This window comes from Danio rerio, chromosome 6, assembly GCF_052040795.2.
Source record: "Danio rerio strain M-AB ecotype USA chromosome 6, GRCz13ab, whole genome shotgun sequence".
Lineage (NCBI taxonomy): Eukaryota > Metazoa > Chordata > Actinopteri > Cypriniformes > Danionidae > Danio > Danio rerio.
The window spans coordinates 29,240,935-29,262,961 of NC_141026.1; the positions used below are offsets into that span (position 1 = coordinate 29,240,935).

At 34.5% G+C, this 22,027-nt stretch overlaps 1 protein-coding gene across 8 annotated transcripts in view; it reads left to right on the forward strand.

The window, feature by feature from the left end:
* The window catches only part of farp2 (FERM, RhoGEF and pleckstrin domain protein 2), a 90,564-nt gene that overhangs the window by 40,076 nt on the left and 28,461 nt on the right, over positions 1–22,027 (forward strand). For all 8 annotated transcript variants that reach the window (XR_015493692.1, XM_087257219.1, XM_087257221.1 and 5 more), the window contains exons 3-13: positions 2–106; positions 2,867–2,909; positions 5,707–5,785; positions 8,038–8,135; positions 8,605–8,719; positions 12,783–12,930; positions 13,262–13,357; positions 15,323–15,486; positions 16,897–16,965; positions 17,094–17,151; positions 17,248–17,464. Coding sequence is in view for 7 of the 8 variants with exons in the window: in XM_087257219.1 (XP_087113345.1) it covers positions 2–106; positions 2,867–2,909; positions 5,707–5,785; positions 8,038–8,135; positions 8,605–8,719; positions 12,783–12,930; positions 13,262–13,357; positions 15,323–15,486; positions 16,897–16,965; positions 17,094–17,151; positions 17,248–17,464 (1,192 nt within the window). In the remaining variant the exon portion in view is untranslated. The remainder of the gene's footprint in view (position 1; positions 107–2,866; positions 2,910–5,706; positions 5,786–8,037; positions 8,136–8,604; positions 8,720–12,782; positions 12,931–13,261; positions 13,358–15,322; positions 15,487–16,896; positions 16,966–17,093; positions 17,152–17,247; positions 17,465–22,027) is intronic.

Sequence of the window (22,027 nt, forward strand, 5' to 3'; positions counted from 1 at the left end):
GTCAAAAGCGGATGGGCAACTTCTTCTTTCTGACGTGTTCAGACGGATCAATCTCATTGAGAGCGATTACTTTGGTCTGGAGTTCCAGAACCTGCAGATGAACTGGGTAAGTGGCCACTTGACAAACAGTCCCCCTGCTCACACAAAGATGGGATTGTGAATGGCCTGCTCCTCTGAAAACCCGGCTAAGCTCTTAAAAGTCCTGAAGGTGTATTATGTTGTTTGTGCCCCCTCTCTCTGGGCCTCAGCTATTAGCTTTCCCCTTAAACCTGCCTGATACAAACTTAAAGAACACAGTTTGCTATTCTGTAACATGGGAATGAAATTTTTTTGTTTGTATATTTTTACAGGCAGATTAATGCTGGATAAAACCTACTTGTCTTACTTAGTGTTTTTGTCTTGTTTCTAGTTATTTCTAAAAATTCTGAAATCAAGAAACATTTTCTAGACAAGTGCAAAATATTGTCTAGTTTTCAGAAATAACATCTCAAAAGTTTTTTTTCTTAAAACAAGAAAATTAATCTGCCTATAGTGTAATATGATTCATTAACAAACGTTTTATGCTTAAATTGATCGCATTAGCAAATTGTTTTACTTGTTTTAAAGAAAAACTGTTCATTTTGAATAATTATTTCTGAAAAATGACATTTTTTTCTAGTCTAGAAAATGCTTCTTTATTTAAGAATTAATAAATATTTGGACTAGAAAAAAGACAAACTTTACTAGGGAACTATACGCTATTTTATTAGCCAGTGAAAGGCCTGTTTATAATGAGTTTGCTTAAAGGGATAGTTGACTCAACAATTTAACACACTGTCATTTACTCCTCCACAAGTCATTCAAAACCTGTTAGACGTACTTCTGTGGAACACAAATAGGCCTTGTCATTTTTTTGATGCAGAAAATACAGAAGTAATCAAGAAATCCAGTCATTAAAATGGAATTCATTGTATAACTTGGAATGTTATGGATATTGGATAATTCTGAAAATAAAAAAAATCAATAGTAGGGCTGTGTATCTTATCCAAGCTTATGACAGTGAACTGAACTAAACTGAACTTAAACTCTGAAAACTGGATTGACAGTTTCAATTTACTATAATTTTCTAAGTTATGCTGCTTTGACACAAGCTACATAGTAAAATCAATAGAAATAAAGAAATAAAGATGAATTGAATTGAATTGATGCGCCGGTGTGGTTTTGTTTAGTATGAAGAGACTAAAAACACTAAAAGCAAGGAATATATTAGAAAAAAAAACTTTTTTAGTCTTTTAAATTATTTTTGGTTGCTAGTTTTTAAACTATTTAGGCATGCCTTTTGATTTTTTTTATTATATGTATCATGAAAACTAAACTCTAAAAAAAAAAACTAAATAAACTGTATTTAAAATATCATATAAATGAATAAAACGAGTAATTGAAATCTAAAATAAAATCTATTTTAAAATATTATAAGTCGCTATGAAAAAAAGATCATCCCTTGATTGATAGCATTTTAAGCAAAGTTCACCATCTACAAAATTAGCTTTATTATATCATCTTTTGCTGGCTTCCAGGACATGTTGGGCTTCCAGAAAACGAGCGAGCTGATGCATCTGCTAAGGACGCTTTGAAACAAGTGGTGAACACATGCCAAATTCCTCCTTCAGAGATGAGACCTTTTATCAATGTTTACATTTTAAATAAGTGGCAAGAGGAGTGGGATGAATAGAAAAATAATAAATTGTATCAAAATTACAACCTGAAATTTCAAACAAAAGGTTTTAAGAGATTTTAGACTAGACTTGATCAAGTGATTTTTACCAGATGTCGTATTGGACATACAAGATTAACACTGAGACCCCACTCAATGTTTGTACCACACAATTCTCCTTAACCGCTGTAAAACATTTTACTGGACTGTCCTAATTTTAATGTTTCCAAAAGGCTTTTTTTTTTTTTAATGAAATTAACTCGATTAAGGACATTTTTTAACTGACAAGTGACACCAAGAATATTAATATATTTTTATTATGTATTAACGCAAAAATTCATATTTAATTTATTTATTCAGTTGTTTGTTGTTTTTAGTTGTATATTTATTATTGAAATGTTGTTGCCATGAAAATAGCCTCGATTGCTGACCTGGCCCTAATTAAAAAATACATTATAAATTTAAGTCGCAATGGAGAAAACAACAGTGAAAAATAATGTGGCACTGCCATTTAATCATGTCTTTTTTGTCATGGTTTCTTCATTATTATTAAATAAAAAATACCTTTGTCAACAAACTTTTTATAAGTAATTTTAGAGAAACGCTGCAGACAGTCTGCTGGCCATCTGTTTTTGAGTTTGCCAATCCAGCTTTTTTTTTTTTTTTTTTGGAAAGAGTTGAATCAGGTGTGGAATATATATGTGTGTGTGTGTAGGGTTGTTGTGATGATTCGTAAGAGATGAGAGGTCAGCGGAGTAAAAGGCGCCGGAGGTGGAGTGAGAAAAGGTGCATTCTTGCCACAATCAGCTCCAGATGTGCTGGGAGGAGCTCGACAGACACACAATTAAAACCCATCATTCACATCTATGCAAAACCCCAAGAACAGGCACAGAGTCTTAAATTGAAATATCTCAGGGCATTTGAATAGCAGCCGATTTAGTAACTTTCCAAATATGCTGAAAATATGCTTTTGGTGTTGTCACCGTTTTGAGATCTCTTCTGTGGTGTCTGTGTGCATGCTGTTCTTTAGTTTTAGCGCTCGCTTCAAAGAGCAGAAACAGATGTTGTTTGAAAGAATGAGAGATTATTTGTATTATTTATTGCTTCGAGTTTATAAGGTGGTTAAAAGCTAAAATGCAAGGCTTATTGTTCTGGATTGTTTTGTGTCGACAGGTTTGGCTGGATCCCTCCAAGCTCATAGTGAAGCAAGTGAGACGTAAGTACGCTTTCTGCTTTGTGGCCTAGAATGAACACTTGCCAATAACTTGCCCTACATTTGTCCAGTTATTATATTTATTTATTTATTTTATTAGTTTTAACAATTTGTGGGAACACTATGTTTTGGTGTAGTTATTATTTAAATATATTTAAAATCTAATGCCCAGCTATGAGATTTGAGATGGGCAGCTCATAAGTGTTTTTAATGTTTCTCAGCAACTCATTTTATACCAAATATAATATGAAATGTATATTTTTATATTTTCGAATTCTATTTCTGTGAATAGAAAAAAAAGGATATTAAAGTATAGGATTTCCTGGTTGGGCATTCGTTAGAACAGGAGTTCTCAACCTTTTTCACTGCAGGGCCCACTTCTTTCTCCAATCAATTTTTGAAGGCCCACTTGTCTGACATTTTCTCTAAAATTTTTGTATGAAATAGTCATTTAAACCTTTATTTATTAACAGGTAATATACTATATTATTCATTCATTCATTTACTTTTCTGCTTAGTCCCTTATTAATCAGAGGTTACCACAGCGGAATGAACCACCAACCTATGCAGCATGTGTTTTACGCAGCGGATGCTCTTCCAGCTGCAACACATCTCTGGGAAACACCCATACACACTCATACACTATGGAAAATTTAGCTTACCCAATTCATCTAAAGCGCATGTTTTTGGACTGTGCGGGAAACCAGAGAACCCAGCAGAAACACAAGTAAACATTAGGAGAACATGCAAACTCCACACAGAAATGCCAACTGACCCAGCCGAGGCTCGAACAGCGACCTTCTTGGTGTGAGGCGACAGCGCTACCCACTGCGCCACGATGCTGCCTATATTATATTATATTATATTATATTATATTATATTATATTATATTATATTATATTATATTATATTATATTATATTATATTATATTATATTATATTATATTATTAATTATTATATTATATTATATTATATTACATTATATTATATTATTAATTATTATATTATATTATATTATTATAACAAATTAATATTATCAGCATTTTATAAAAAATATATAATTCTATTTAAATTTAATTATATATTTAACTAAAACTATATTATATATAATTTTGTTTATTTTGTAAAAACATACATGGATTCAAAGAGATCCACAGGTCAACAAGGAGATTGCAAAGAACCAGCTTCTGCTTTAAACTGGACTGACTGAATAGCTAGGCTATTATTAAATATTTTCTATTCAAAGTATACAAACAAATCTAAAATACAGTAAAACACCTTATATCTGTTGAAATGCATCGATCTGATGACAGTTGAGTTTGCAGCTGGATATTATTAGGAGATCACTGACAGGAACAGTGAACAGCTCCGCCAGAGCTTGTCTGAAGCTCATATGCAAGTTTATTTTACATTCTATGGCAGAAACACCCTTGAGTCTTGCTAGATTCTCCTGTATGAGTGCGCGTCTGTTATAAAACACTCACAGGACATTAATTTGGACAACTATGCGGATATATTAAATAGTTAACACAAAAATACACAAAGAGAGACTTCACATAGTTTGTGAATGAACAGATGTGTACTAGTTGCAGATGCTATGGTGAGGCTGTTTTTGTGCCAAGTTTGAAGTAATTAACCAGAGAACAGTAGAAAGTGCATTACTTTGATCATTTTAATATAGCATATGCAATTAAAAAATTATAGTATAATATTGAGAGTTAATTTTAACCTCGCGGCACGCCGGTTAAGAATCCCTGCGTTAGAATGTAGTAACTGGGCAAAATATTTTTTCCATATTTTTTATTTTCTTTTACCATTATTAGATTTACACTAGTTGATAAAATACATCTGACTATTGTGTGTTTATATTTGTTTAGTAAATAAACTAATATTAAAAAAAACATAATTTCATTTATATGTAATGAAGGTTAATATTTTAATTATTAACAATTGTGTATGTTTCTGTGTAACAATATTTGTAAATATAGTAATATAATAATAGTAATATAATAATAATAATAATAATAATAAAAACAATAGTTGTTGTAATAATATCAATTAAAATAATGTTATAAAATATTATTTAATAATATAATAATAAATATAATAATAATAATAATAATAATAATAATAATAGTTATTATTATTATTATTATTATTATTATTATTGATGTTGTTGTTGTTGTTGTTGTTGTTGTTGTTGTTGTTTTTGATGATGTTGTTGTTGTTGTTATTATTATATTTATTATTACATACAATAATACATATATTATCAATAATCAATATTAATAAAATATTATTATTAAATGCTAATAATTTGATCACTTTACTTTAAGGTTCATTAATGTATTTATTAACATGGACTAAGTATGAACAATACTTGTACAGCATTTATCAATTATAATTCAACCTTTACTATTGTATTATTAACATCCAAATTCATGCTTGTTAACATTAATGAACCATGAGTTAATGAACTAACAATGAACAACTGTATTTACGTTAATTAGCGTTATCTGACATGAACAAATACTGTAATAAATATATTGCTCATTGTTTGTTTATGTTAGTAAATGCATTAATTAGCACTTACTAATTCGACCTTATTGTAAAGTGTTACCAATAATTTAATGATGGTTAAATATACATTTCACCTATTTTTCCTGCCTTTTTTAAGCTGAAATGATATATATACAATTTAATGGCTGGTTTTTAAAAAAGTTAATGGCGTCTACGTTTTCTCAAGTAACAGGTTAGGTGGGTGTTTGAATACATATTTTTTATTCTTATCATCCACAGGGCCAATGAACACACTCTTTCGGCTGTCAGTAAAGTTTTTTCCTCCAGATCCTGGTCAGCTGCAGGAGGAGTTTACTCGGTAAGATGCTCAGAAATTGCCATCTACACCTGACTTCATATTTAAAATAGTTAAACTCTTGGTCCTTCTAAACATAATCCAGGGTAATCTTGCCTTACATTTCATATTACTGATAGTTTACCTGGAGTTAACTATTAATCTCGGCTGTTCATTAGCTGCCATTTTACACAATTCATTCCTAAACATTGGGTTAACATACCTATTTGCATATTTCTGGTGCCAGTGTTTACCGTTTGTGTAATATTTTGAGTGTAGCACATAATGTTATGTTACTATTAAGCATAAACCATAAAGGTAAATTTTTATAATTAATTAAAATAAATATGCTTTCAAATGCTGTATGGTTTGTTCAGGTAGGAATGTATTTGGCTGAGATTCAACTATTTTGAAATCTCTATAAGGGTTTAAAATAAATCTAAATATTGGAGCCTAGGAAAAAAAATAGTTTTATTTTTTGGAAAAGTGTTTTGCTGGAACATGATCTTTGCTTAATATTGTAATGATTGTGATGACAAGTTCATCATAAATTGACTTAACCGACGATTAATGTAGAAAAATAAGGTTGTTTTCACAGAATAAATTACAATTTTGTTGTAAATCTGAAGAGCTTTATTCTGTAAAAACAACCATCCTGGATGTATTTTATTCTGCTTATTTCAGGACTACTTGCCACAAAACATAAAAATTTTACACAAAATATATTCTGAATCTCAATAACTTAATAATTGTTTATTAAACACAAAGCTGACCGAAACGAAACCGTCCGAGTGAAGCTGATGAAACGTACAATAACCTGCGCAGTATTTAGTAACAAGATGGTGCCAAACTGTCAAAAATGCTCATTTGAATTAAAAATATACAAACCTCTGTATTCTTCATTCACAAAATTGTACCAAACGGTCAAAAACTGTCAAAAAATATGGCGAGCTAGACAAGCAGATATATGAATATGCATAGATGTACAGGAACTGTATTAATGTATTCAATAATGGTCAAGGTGATTTGAAGTTCCCGAATGAGCCTGTGTTATTTAGCGGTTGTTATTTGGGAATAACAAATCTTTGATTGTCCAGACTGACCAATCACAATCGAGTATTCCAGACAGCTGTGTAATAAATAGCTTATAAATGATGTGTGCTATTTAATTACCTTTATTTTCGAGTTTGTGACAATTTGGCACCAATTGCTTGTATCGACAACAACAAAAAAGTGCAATAACAAGCGCTTTATATTATCATGACTTTTCAAACTCTTTAAATCACTTCATCATTTATTTTGGTTCTCATCTTTGTTCCCCTGTTTTATGATAGGGATTTTGTTCCCCTGTTCAATGCCTCTGTTTTTTCTCAATTATCCTCTCGCTGTCCTCAACATCAGCCTTAGGGTGGTTTTAAAAGGGATTTAAAAAATAAGGCAAGCAGAAAACTGCAAGTGGTTTCAGTCACTGAGGTGAAGGCCCTCAATTATTCTGTATAGCCTAAGTGTACTTACAAGTGTACTTTCCAGGTTAAAAAAAATACTAAAGGTATGTGCAAAATATTGTGTCTGACATAAAACTATGCTGGTTATTTTCCCGTTGGGTACATTTAGATTTTATCTAATACATATATAAGCTTGTTGATTGCAACTATGGTAATGATGATGTGCACTCTCAAACCTTGCATCTAACAATATTGTACTGACATTGCTAAATGTGGAGGAAGAAATGCAGGGTTCACACGAGTCATTGATTTTCTGGAATATCATGGAATTTTAAAAGATCTATGCCAGATATTGAAAGTCAGTCAGCATTATATATTTTGTGTTCAAGTCATAAAAATGTGAAAGACTTTTTTTTCACAGTAAATGTTAGCATCCATGTATCAAAAGGAAACGATTGTTTACCGTATCATGTTTTACAAGCTTTTTCTACGGTTAGGCTGTTTTTCAGTGCCATTTTATTTATTTCCCGCTTGTTAGCTGGCAGCCACCAAGCTGTACCTCTTAATTAAAACAAACATGCCTGGAAAATGTTCATTTCAAGAGCTTTGTCTACAAAATGACCTCTTCAAATAATAGGTGTTAGACTGCATGCTCTCTTTTCGGTTATTTTCAAATTCTTAGGTAAATTATCCAACATTGATCTCCTTATGGCTTTTAAATTTGTGAAAAGGACATTCAAGCTTGGACAATTTTAATATTATGCAAAGCACAACAGCACCATGTTTTGAACAGAACTGTTCTAATCCTCTAATGATATGCTTTTTCTCCAGGTACTTGTTTTCTCTGCAGATAAAGAGGGATCTATTAGATGGCCGACTGAGCTGTACAGAAAACACTGCTGCCCTGCTTGCCTCTCATTTGGTGCAATGTATGTCATTTGAGATCAGTTGGTGTAACAGTTAGTTATTGTGTATTGTCTCTGCTTTCATTGGCTTATTTCTTTCCCGATCTAATAATAAGTTTTTAATTGCATTACAATGGAATTCATACATTAAGTGACTTTACAAATGGAGCAATAAGCATTAGGTGATTTAACCTTTTTTATATTGCAAGAATATTGTATGTATACTGCCCAATTGTAAAGATTTGTTCTCTGTTTGGGGTACGTAGGATTTGGAGTGTTCTTTTGGTCACCAAGGGTTCATTTATTTGATTAGAAAATACAGTTAAATATTAATATAGTAATGTTTTGTGTAAATATCTATACTAAAATATTATTTATTAGACATGTGTCCATGTATACATGTGTCCATATATGTTTGAGTGTTTACATGTGTATATAATTGAAATTATATTTTGGTCTTTTTTTTTTTTGGTTTTTCTTCTTCCTCAAACAGCTGAGATCGGTGACTATGATGACTTGGCAGACAGAGAGTTTCTTAAGATGAATAAATTGCTGCCGTGTCAGGAACATGTGCAAGAAAAGATCATGGAGCTCCACCGTAGACACACGTAAGACATTTGATGTTTTGGCCCGATTCTCTAGGCTTGTGCATTGTTCTCTTAAATTTATCACAGACTCGGTCAGGCTTTGCATTTGTAAAATTTACCGAGCTAACCACAGGGAATCAGCTCAGAGAATTTATGGCACAAAAATACGTTTATCTTTGTCATGTCCAGTTTATTTGGAAGCATTTGTGCGGAATGAGAAACATCTTTTTTTTTCAAGCGGAACATCTAACTGAACTTTAAATACAGACTCCCTTAGATATCTTGAATGACAGTCTGTTTCCATTTGGTGCTGAGTTTATTTGGTGAGAGGAGATCTAATAGTGTGTAAGTGACTGTTGTGTGTGGCAGTTTAAGGGATTTAGAGGTAGTTAAAGGTGGACTGCAGTTTCTCTCTATGATTGAACTTTGGAAAGATGTTGTTATAAGACCTCACAGAGACTATTGGACATTAATATAGGATGGATGATCTGTCTACAAGCTCTGCATGGACAGTCTTTGTGTTAAGTAAAGAATTACTAGAATTGGAATAGTGAAGCAACACATTAAACTTTTACTCCTGTTAAGCGTTGGGCATATTTTGTTACATTTAAATAGCTCTGGAATACTTTTTGAAAGGCTAAAACCCCTCTGGAAATTTACATATAAGGTTATATAGATTATCTATGGGTATGAATATCTTCAGAAATTATAGAGAATGAATTTCATGCAAACTAGCAATAGAACAATTCATCTAGCACCTGCGTTTTCTTCAGTAAATTTTTAAGTGCCCTTATTTTCCATTATTATCCATTGTATAATATTATTCAAATTGCTGTTTGAGATTTAAAATAGCTGTTTTACAGATTTGTAAAGTGTCTTTCGAGCTTATCTCCTGCCATAAATGACCCCTTGTCAAGACCTAACTGGCCTGCTTTGGCCCATGGTAATCAGCGGGCCAAAAACTCCTGCCCATTGGTCCCATAAAGGGGGAATTGAATTGAAGGCCAATTAGGCCCTAAACACGACTGGACTGGGCACGTACTAACAGGCTTGACAGAGGAAACACAGCTGCTTTTACACTGTGTCTTAACTACAAGTGACTTGACAAGATTCCAGGAACAAGCTATTTGGCTTGTTGTTCATTTCTAACAACATATTCCCCGACTTTGGTCTTTTGAATCGATTACTTGTTCTCAGGTAACGTATTTTGGCTGAGTGCAAAGATAAGTTAATAATTAATGTAATCACGTACATTCTGTATATTGACTGATGGTATGTGAGGGTATGTTTCATATTTTTAATGAAAATAAAAGGAGGCAGTGATGTTATAGCCTTTGTTTTGTTATAAATTTGCATGAAAGTTGTAAAAATATGCAGCACGACGAATATATGCAAAAAGTTTTTTACGTTTACGTATTTTTACCTTTCGTTTGATGTGCTTTGGTCCACTTTCTCATGCTTGTGTAGCTCTGCCTGACGAGAGGATTCACATTCAAATTTTGCAATGTCTAAAGTACATGACAAGACATATTGCCTTTACAATTCGATCAACTCAATCTCCCAAGATGTATGAAGGACGTAGAAAAACTGCTGTGTGATTAGAACGTCGATCTTAGTTTGTTTTGAGCATGAAAAGAAGTGAGCAGCTGTAGTGGTGGAAAGTGACGGAAGTGAAAAGTACCAACCCCCTTTACATTGGCACCGGACCTCATTGAAAACAAGTCAGGCAGCTTAATACAGAGAGTTACCAAAGCGCATCAAACACTCGGTAATTAAAAGGGAAATAATAAAAATAAAAATAGAATAAATACACACAAATGATGCATGTATTTGCACCAGCTTTAAGGCTGATTTATACTTCTGCGTCAAACGCCGGCGTATGCTACGGCGCTGACGCATAGCCCTTCCCCGTGTCCGTCGGCGTCGCTGACGTGCACCTCTCTGTGATTGGTCGGCTTGGTAGCGCTGACAAGTCTGGGCGGGACCGAGAGCTGCGCGAATGGCGCGAGCTGGACGCGAGTCCAATGGAGCGATTGTTTACAAGAGTGGAGTCCCGTGAAGGAGCTCCTGATGGAAAGTTTTGTTTTGTGTTTACCTCATAGTTAAAGTTGTTGCTCGTCCGCCAGTTCCTGCCTCAAAATGAGCAAGTTTGAGCCACTTGTACATCCAGGAAGTGTTCAGGAAAAGCAAAATAGCAGAGAAGAAACTTGACACTGAGGAACATTAACACCTCACTGCCCACTAGCGTTTCGGAAGTGTTAATTCAGACCAACAGAGACAGCGCGCAGAAGTATAAATGTGCAGCTACGCACGTTGCATGCACCGTGGGTCACGCCGGTCACTTGACGCAGAAGTATAAACCAGGCTTTAAACCCACAACTTTAGGCATTGGGTTAAATTAGGCTTTGGAGTCTATGTGTTCAGTCCATTACTTCCACTGTATCTGTTCAGCTGAGGGAACAGAACCAACCCCCTAAAGTCAGACAAAGTGATATTCCAATATGGCAGCACCCTTGCTCTAAAAACTATGCATAAAACATGCAGTTTCCTGCAAAATGGTTTCATTAATCAAGGTTGTTTCATATATTTCATTATATTAGAAATCAGTTTACAAAATAATGTAAACTTGACTAACTGCTTCACTGCCACGTTAACAAATTTGTAAGGTTTATAATCTGAAGTTTATGCTAAGTGACTGATATTTGCTGGTTTGTACCGAGTCACAGTTCATTTTTAAAATATGCTTGCTAGCTGATTAATTTTTTAAATCTGATGTGAACTATCTGCTTCCACTTTAAGTATGGCAATAAATTTCACGTAAAATTGTTTTCACATTAATGTAATTTAACCCTGACTAAAGCACATAATCAGTACCTGAGGTAATCCTTGTCATAGTAGTTTGTGCTGATGTTTATTCTGTGACATTGCAGAAATAGAAACTGTTTCTAAAATAAAACTGTTGCTGTTGCAGACAGACAAACTGCTTTTAACATGAAAAAGATACCTTATTATGACACAATCACATCATGTGTAGTTAGGACATGGTGTTTATGTTCAAATCTGTCTATACAAAAAATAAGGAAGCTTTTGAAGCTGAAATTCAAATATAGGTATGTGTATCTGCTCCCTGAAAACCTGTGTTAAGAGGTAGACCAATCACAATAGACTTAGACATGTAATTAATTAGATCCATAAACAAACCATTTCAGACACTCTTCACAATAGGCAAAGATGTAGTGTTCAGTGTATTATGAGATACATTTATTTTATTATTTGTCTAAATTTTGAGAATGGCTTGGTTTGTTGAAGACCTCCAAAAAAATATTTAGAAAAATGTAATATCGTATTATTATTTTTTTTACCAACTGAAAATCAAACCCTCTAGCAGAACAATTGAAGAGACAGGCTTGTCGTATCAGCCTTGTGCCTCTGTCTCGTAATGATGCAGTTCCGGTGTGTTTAATCTGAGGCTTTGGGTGTGAGAGGAGTATTGCTGCTCGGCCATGTCTGTGGCTGTGTTTGTAATCCAGTGGCTCAAGGCTCTTTATTAGCCATACGGCCACAAGGGAAGGGGAGGGGCTTAAGCAGATTGAACGGCTTAAAGGATGAGCAAAATTAGAGTACGCTGATGATCTGGCACTGCTCCAACATATGCCCATGATTAGCCAGAACACTTCACAGCATTACTGAAATATGTTTTCCAAGACCCCACTTTTTACCTAGAAAGAATACAGATTCTGTGAGATATGTTGCATATAAGTACATGCTATTGTTATATATCAGCATGCACTTTTTTATTAATTGCAATGATGTTTTTTATTGTAGTGTGTCAAACATCATTAAGTCTTACCGACCCCAAACTTTTGAATGAATAATATATTCTTTAATGAAAGCCATTATAACAAAATTACATGAAACGCTTTGTCTTTTAAAACATGGTAAAAGTTGGACATGTCTGCTGTAGAATGTTATTTTAGGCTGCTAAATATGTTTTGCCACTCCATAATTTCCTTTCATTTCTTTTTGCTGTGGTAATATGGTTCACTTGTTTAATATATTGTTTTTCTTGCGCTTTTGCCTGTAGTGGTCAGACCCCAGCAGAGTCAGATTTCCAGGTTCTGGAGATCGCTCGCAAACTGGAAATGTTTGGGGTCCGCTTTCATCCTGCCGCTGACCGAGAAGGAACCAAGATCAACCTGGCTGTAGCACACATGGGCCTGCAGGTCTTTCAGGTACATGCAATTTTACTGTCGTAGAGATCTAAAAAATATGTTATTAATACATCAAGGGATAGTTCATCTAAAAATAAAAGCTGTCATCATTTACACACACTTTACAAGTTTCAGATCTTTTTGAGTTTATTTCTTCTGCTAAACACACACACTGCTTGAAACACAAACTTATTTTGAAGATAGCTGTAACCATTGACTTCCACAGTTGAAAAAATAAAAATATTATGGAAGGCAATACATTTGTACAAATGAATGAACTATCCCTTTAACTAGAGATACTGTAATGCAGTAAGAGATGTGTTTACATTTATCCATCTCCCATTTTTTTCAGGGCCACACCAAAATCAACACCTTTAACTGGTCCAAGATTAGGAAGCTGAGCTTCAAAAGGAAAAGGTTTCTAATTAAACTGCACCCAGAAGTTCATGTGAGTATGCAATTTAAAGTATATATATATATATATATATATATATATATATATATATATATATATATATATATATATATATATATATATATATATATATATATATAAGTATATATAAGTATATATATATATATATATATAAGTATATATAAGTATATATATAAGTATATATATATAAGTATATATCAAGTAAAAGTTTTTTTGACATAAGGGGCTCTATTTTAATGATCTAGACGCAAAGTCTAAAGCGCATGACGCAATAGCATTTAGGGTGTCTTCAAATCCACTTTTGCTATTTTAAGGACTGAAAAATATAGTCATCTCCCCTTCCCTTTAAGAATAAGTTGCGACGCATCATGGCACATTTGCTATTTACATGGCAGACTTTGTAGGTGGAAAAACTGAACGCTTCACAAGTGAGAAAATGTTTGAACAGAGACCATCTGTGCCAGGATAAAGAACGAGCCTCCTCCATTCATCCTCTTTACTTTAATTTTACTCTTTACTTTACTCCTTTACTTTTGTGGATAAGTAAGAGGTGTTGTACGCAGTCCACTGACGACATCCATTAGCCTACATATTTAATTTAGTTTGTCAAGTGCAAAAATTTGTAAATTTGTAAAAAGTGTGGTCAGAAAACTGAGTTACATCCAAAGACGAGTCCTATTCTTGTGCTCCATATGGTGATGCATACGTCTTCAAAACCCGACAGATGGACAAATCTAAACTTGTTTTTATAATTTATAATTTGTTTTATTACAAATATAAATGTGTATACAATAAATAATACTGCTAATAATAATATTATATGAATGTAAATTGTCATGAATAAACTGAAAAAAGCCCCCCGACATGAAGAAGGCATGTGGATATTGTACTATATAGTCATTTTTGTAACATTTTATTCCTTTAATTTTTTTTTTTCATGTATAAAGATATTTGTTAATTGATGTTCTCTAAGTATAGCGTTCAGACTAACGTGCTCTGTGCAGGACTTTAGATCAGCTTTCAGTTGGTCAGTGGTGCAGTCTATTTCAGTTTCTCAAAATAGAAACACACCAACAATGTGCCTTAACACACCTCCTAGACCTGAAGACCCATGAGTCCACGAAATGGAGAAAATGGATTTGCTATTTAAACCATGTGGTGCAAAACGTGAAAATTGGGTTGCGCTGGCCCAAAAATAGCAACAAATCACATCAAACACACCTTGGGCCTTATTGCGCCGGGTGTATGATAGGGCCCGTTATGTGTGTGTTATGTTTGTTATGGATTCTATAGAAATAAAACTATGCAAAACAATTTTGTTACATAGATTTATAAATTGATATATATTTTGTATCATATACATGTATATTTTATATCAAAATATGAATAAACGTTTTTCAAATATATTGTTTCATATGCATAATAATGTGTAATAAATATACAGTAGACACATATATTCTGTCAAAACAAAGTTTTTTTTGCATGTGATTTAATTTTGGCCCAGCACCAACATATTGTTATCTAATATCATTATATGAACTTGTACAAACTTTTACATACCTCAAAAAAGACAGTATAGTCAATATTACAACTTAGATGCAGTTTGATCCTAGAGAAATCTTACTTATGACGTCAATCTCAACCTCTACCAAAACACACATATTTGGGGTAATATAGTACAGCATAGTGAAATCAGTCTGAGGACTCTTGGGATGTACAGATTTAATAGAGATTTGACACATAATAAAATGTAGAAGTAATGTTTTCAAGCTTTGGAGCTTGGAGTGATGGGGCCATCCGTTACCCAATGTAAACATTTTAAATTTATTCCAAGTGACGTTTGTTATTCTGTCTGGATCACTTACATTGGGTGCTGACAATCAGGACCATATGTTTCCTCATGTTGCCTTTCATCCGAGATGGAAGTTCTTAAGATCAGTCTTTTTCTCAGTGACTGATCAGCCTTTCGTTCCTCAGGGTCCTCATCAGGATACACTGGAATTTCTAATGGGCAGTCGAGATCAATGTAAGATCTTCTGGAAGAACTGTGTGGAGCATCATTCGTTTTTTCGGCTACTAGACCAGCCCCAGCCCAAATCCAAAGCCATTTTCTTCAGCAGAGGATCCTCCTTCAGATACAGGTGCTATTTTGTGAATATTTAGACTCGGGCGGATTTAAAAATGGTGTGGCAGAATTAAAATGAAAATGTTATATCATGCATCATATTCTAGTCATATTGTTTTTGTAATTAAAAGCAAAAACAAGGGTTGTAAGCAAAAAGAAGCATACAGTCCGGAAAGTATGATCAGATTCATATGAGCTGATTTCAATTAATCATTCACATTTTCCTAGAGTTGCTTACCAAACAGGTACTGCAGGTTTGGTCACAAAATAAGTTTTTTAGTTATGTATAATGGTTCATTGTAAATTGAGTAATGTGCTCTTAAAATAGATTATTTCTGCTGAATTTACAATATGTACACAGTATGTGACCCTGAATCACAAAACCAGTTATATATTGTACCGGCAATCACAATAGCCAAAATACATTTAAAGGGATCAAATTAGCGAATTTTACTTTTATGCAAAAAGCAAATTACAATGTTAAGTGAAGATTATGTTTCATGAATACATGCTGATAATTTCCAACTGTAAATATCTGAAAGCTCTATATGTTTGTAGTAGCATCAAACATGATTTTTTGAGTATTTTTGAACCCTCAGAATGCAGATTTTAAATAGTTTTTAGTTTGATTTCAAAGTTCGGTAAGTTTAGCTAGTGTGAACGTGGTCTTCTAAACTCGCACCCGTGAACCATACCAGAGTCCGCCTGAAGGAGGTGGTCTGGGGTACAGTTCGCGTGAACTCTGGTCCGGATCACTTCTGGTATGAATGCAATCGTACAAAATAACTGAAGTGAACAGCCAACTGTACAACAAACTATCGTTTTCATAACATTCATTCATTCATTCAGTCATTCATTCATGTTTGTGTGTGTGTGTATCATGTGCTGTACCTTGGTGACTTGCAGGACTGAGCCAGGGCAAGCAAAGTGATAACATCTGCTTGTCTCCTCAAAAACAGCTTCTGCGGACATCACGTGCTGTTCTGAATTAATTTATTAAAGTTCTGCGGCAGATGAGCTCGAGTCGCTTTATGTATGTCCAAAACCAAAAGATTAAAGGTTAAAGCAGAATGACCGCGATGTGCAGACGTCTTTCCATTTTTGCGATTTTCTTTCGTGGCCATCATCTAGCAACAGCTGTACACACAACAGCAGCTTGATGACGCAAACATACCAGAAGGAATAAAGACAGTGTGAACACAAACCAATTGAGAAGGTGGCAAGGGGGGACAATCGAACTTGGGTTCGGTCCAGGCAATTGAACCAAGAGTGAAAGAACCTTAAATCAAATGTTATAAACCATGACACATTTGATTAATAAAGGCTGTTGTTTTGTTGTTTTTAACCTTCCACCTCTATGTATTTGTGCTAGATCTGTTTGACTTGATTTGTCATAAAACCTTATATTTCAATTTATATTTAACAGTGGGAGGACACAGAAACAGCTTGTTGAGTATGTGAGGGACAGCGGGTTGAGAAGAACTCCTTACCAGAGGTAAAACTTTTGAAGTCTCACAAGAAACTAGTTTAATTCTCTATAATTGACCTTTTTAAGCCTCTTATTTTGATGGTGCATTTCTCTGCATGTTGTGCATCTTAGTATTGATTATTCTATTTTTACAGGAGAAACAGTAAGATTCGCATGTCGACGCGTTCCTTGGCTTCTGATGTGCCAAAACAGGTCAGCAGAGTTTAAGATCCAACCCAACTAATACCAATAATAACAATAATAACTGACCTTTTCATCCTCTTTATTTACTTTTCCCATTCGTTTCAGAATCTGTCTTTTAACGACAGCCTGAGGACTCACATACCTCCTTCCTCCATCACCGCCTCCTTCCAGTCTCTGCATGCCCCCAGCGTTTCTATGAGGGCCGAGACCCCAAACCAGCTTTTGCATCTTCATCAGACGCAGCACCAGCCTCTCAGAGCCCCCAGCCCAATGAAGCAGGACCCCATCAAGACCAACTCCCAATCCACCTACGCCTTCCCAGGTGCCACTCATATCCCGGCAGCAGGAAACTGCAGCCCCTCGTTTGTGTGTGTAGAGAGTAGTTCCTCTAGTGTACGACCCTCCCAAAATGGCAATGAGGATAGCGAGCAAGTAGGGGTGGGTGGCGTGATTGGCGGGGTGCAGAAGGGTTTCCTCACTCCTGAAGCGTTCGAGGCTGAATTAATGCGTGTTCGACAGCCTTCCTATCAGATCCCGATGCCCTGCACACAGCTGCATGTTAGCGAAGAGTACATCGATGACGATCCCACTGAAATCTCTTTTTATGCTGGTGGTGCTGAGGCCTACTGTTATGGGTTTGAGGAAGAGAGTCCTGAGAGATTTGAATACGGTGAGAGAATCCCTGTACAGTCCGGTACGTTTGCTCTCGGTCTTGAAGACCTTAATGGCAATGCTAACAGATTTTCAGAAAGTGCCTTCGGCCGATCAGAGACCAGCTCTCTAGTTAATAACCGCTCCGAGTGTAGCTCTCTAGATAACCTTCCACTTGGTTCTGTCGGTGACTCGCTTTCGCTCGGCTTTGGAGGACCAGACTCCTCTTCCTCCTTGCGTCTTCCTGGTTCGGAAAACCTCTCCGAGGCCAGCTCGATGGTCAACTTCCCTGCATATTCGGTGCGTTCTGAAGATAGCTCAGCCATGCAGTTCAATGATCTGGTGGAGCAGCTGGAGCAGTTAAGTTACCCTCCCACAACCACAGAGGGCTCTGCTGACGGCAGCTCCGATTCCGACTCTGACTGGGGTTCGGATGGAGGTCTGGCTACAGACCAAAACCTCTTCTTTAGCAACCCATTAGTGAGTGGGGCAGATTTAGACAGCTTCCTGTTAGAATGCCAAAATCTCAGGGCTCTAGGTATTGGGGAGTCCCAACAAGGCTCAGCTCATCTCAAAATGTAGCACAACCGCATTTAAACATCAGTTGTTGTTTTTTTTTTGTTGTTGTTTTTTTAGACATGAGTTTTAAATCCATAAAATGACCAAGCACTTAATTCACCAGCTCATCCTAATATACAGTGCTCAGCATATATAAGTACACCCCTCACAAATCTATCTTTTAACTTCATATTTTTAATAGGAAGATATACAACATTATATTTGCGCATATACATTAGATTAGTCAGTACTGAAGCCAAGTCTGAAGCTTATTTAAAAATATCTTACGATAACGGTCCAAAAACTAGTACACCCAAATTTATGTTATAGAAAAATATTAAATACAAATTTAAAAATCAGGAAAAAACAAGAGAAGCAAAAAAAAGGAAACATTTAGTTAAAAATATTGATATTTTGAAAATGGGGTGTACTCAATTATCCTCAGCACTGTAATTAGTGCTTATAGTTTCAGCACTTCCTGTTGGTGCTTCAATCTACCACTTTTTTCCTTAAATGGCCTTTTCAGTGTACTTTCTATCCCTTTCTCTATGGTGTTTATTCATTCTTTTCTTTTTTAATTTTTCGTATTCTGTAGGGTAGAGCGATTTATTTAATTTTTTTCCAGATTATATAGTCCTTTTTTGTTTTTATTTGATGTTTAATCACCATTGGATAGATGGCTGCAAGATAAAGTGGCGCTGTGGCCCTGTAAAGGGTGAAAGTGAATGCCTTCGTCACATAAAATTGTGAATTTCTGCAACTTTTTTCATATAAAACTATATATTTTTAAATGTATTTTAAGCTTAAAAAGTGTTTTTGCATTACGCTGTTCATCCATCAGGATAAAGGAGAGATGAGACTGGCTGTATGCATTACATTTCTACCGCACAAATAAAAACATTTTCATGTAGAGAAACAATCTGGGTCAGGGAAAGATCCATTCAGCTCAAAGTGAACGTTTAATTTTAGTTCAAACAAAGTAAACATTTTAATGAAGTATTAGTCTGTAAAAATTAAATAATTCAGCTATTAGTAAGTTAATATTTTTGAATATTGACATGTAATCAAAAGGAAATCAATACAGTATAAGCTTTGCAAAGATTTGATTTAATATACTTGTATGCTATGCAATATTTCTTTTGTATAATTATTACTAGACATCTTTTGAGGTTATTGCGTCCTAAAGTGCTTTCAAGATTAATTTGCATTCAACCACTGAATTCAACTGTCCAAAGAGGGAAAATTCATTCAATGAATACAAACAAGGAAAACTGACACGTCTATGTATGAAGGTACATCAAAATAAAAGTCTTTTTCAGTAGTGAGCAACTTTACTCAGGGCTGGAGTTTTAAATTGGCAGTGGAAAAAATGGCCATTCCTGTCAAGAGCCAATTTGAGCCTTTTTTTTTTTTTTTTACTTCACAAATGTTTGCTCCACTCTGCCCTCTGCTGGTAAACTTTTGGGAATGATCACAATTCCACTACGATTGGAAAGTATGCTACTTTTACAGACATCCACTGACACAGATTGCTTGTTGTGTGTATGCGGGATGTTTTTTGGCTGCGCTTTGCTTTTAAAATCACAAATTGGCTGTGTTTACTGGCACAAAATAATATTTTTTTTACTCCGAATGAAATTTGCTGCATACATGTAAACACTTAATCTCTTGTAAGAAAACGTCTTTTGACCACATTTGCTAAATTAGGGTATCGGGTTAAAAAACGTGACCCAAAAGTAGTAGCTTTTAACTTTTTTTGTTAAAGAATGTATGTGGTTTAGCATTACTGTGTGCTGTCAATACCACTGCTAAGATGGTGAATGTAATACAGAGCTTGAATGAATACTAACCTCATGCATAGTTGAATGCACATAAGAGGAACCATCATCACAAATTGTCCCTGTTACAATAATATTATGTAACCGTACGACCAGTTCTGGCACATTTCTTTTTTTTTATGAATGTAGTAAAAGTCTTAATTTGTGAAGCTATTGTTTGTGCCTTTTATATTAAATCGGTGAATCTTTTTTTAAGTTAGCCTCGCCTGCATGATTCAGCGATTCAGGTATTCTAATTCAGTGAAGTATTTTTATTTTTTTAGTTTGTCATTTTTGTCAATCTTCTTCTGGCTATGTTCTTGCAATGATTTATTCTATTAGTACTATGTGTTGGAGCACTTTGATTCGCTTTCAGAGCACTTAGGCTAATTCCTGAGTCTTTTGTCTGTGCTTATTACCTTTGGGTGTCTCTTTCAAGGTATGATTTGGATTAATTAAGGTTTAATTTTTTTTAATTGCCTCACCTAATCCATTCAAATGGATGGCACTCCTGCTAAATATCCTTACAGATTGCCTTAATAGGCAAAATCAGCTCAGTGCAGTTCAGTTGGGTGTTTGTCTGACATCCAGACCACACGAATGCCTCTGGTTTCTCTTCTGGGGTCTGGAGTGACTAACACTGTCTGAGTGCCATGAGTACATTGAGTTCTAGGAGCTCAGTCGGTGAAGTTTGGTCTTTATATTGATGTTATTTCTTCTTCCCTTTCTTGAAATCCCATTTATTGTCCTTCCATATGTCTCTGCTTTGCTTCACTGTGTGATTCAGGCACTTCTGTCTTTTTCCATTTCTTTGGCAGTCTCATTTATTGATTAAAATGGATCTCCATCTCCAAGTCTAGTAGAGGTTCAAACATACATTAGCCAAATACACTGTTCAAAACTGAAGCATTTTTATGTACAGCAGCCATGTAGTATTAACCATGAGACCATTCATTCTCATTGTCATTTTGAGAGCAAACAAAACACGTCCCATTTAATATTGGTGTTTAATTATAACTGGAGCCTCTCTCTACTCCCACAAGCGAGGGCAGGCCTGGGCTGCTCTTAAACTCTGGGCAAGGCACCATTTGGCCGTCCATCTAACAGTGCTTTCTTCACACCATCGCCCATCATGGACACAATGACCTTTGACCTCCTCTTTTGTATTGTCCGTTACTATTAATAAGTGTTGCCAATTCTACTTTATAAACTGATATATATAGAGTAAAAGTTTATTTTTTATCACTTGAAGCAATTAATTTAGTAAATTAGGTTGTTTTGTTTTTCCTGCATATAGATTTGTTTTTATATATACAGTACCGGTCAAAAGTTTGGAGTCTGGTTTTGTTTTGTTTTTTCATGTTTTTTTTATTATTCTGTTCATCAAGCTGGTATTTATTAAATAAAAATAAAAAAAGAGTTAAATTGTCAAATATGTTTTAAAATGTTAAATAACTGCTTTCTCATTGTATGTAGTTTCACATAAAGTTATTACTTCAGTCATTATTACTTTTATTACCATTACCATTAATAATGATATTACTAATAATGATAATAACAATAACAAAATTAAAAATTTATATTAAAGTGATTTCCGAAGGATCATTTAAATCTGAAGACTGGAGTGATGAAGCTGAAAAAATATTTTTAAAATGTCTTGAATAAATGATTAAATTAAATGATAAACTACTTTTGAAAAGTTATTTTATAGTGCAATAACATTTCACTATTTTACAATTTGTACTGTATTTTTTATTAAATAAATGCAGCCTTGGTGAGCAGGAGAAGCTTATCTTTAAAAATCCTACTGATCCCAAACTTTTAACTGGTGTGTGTGTGTGTGTGTGTGTGTGTGTGTG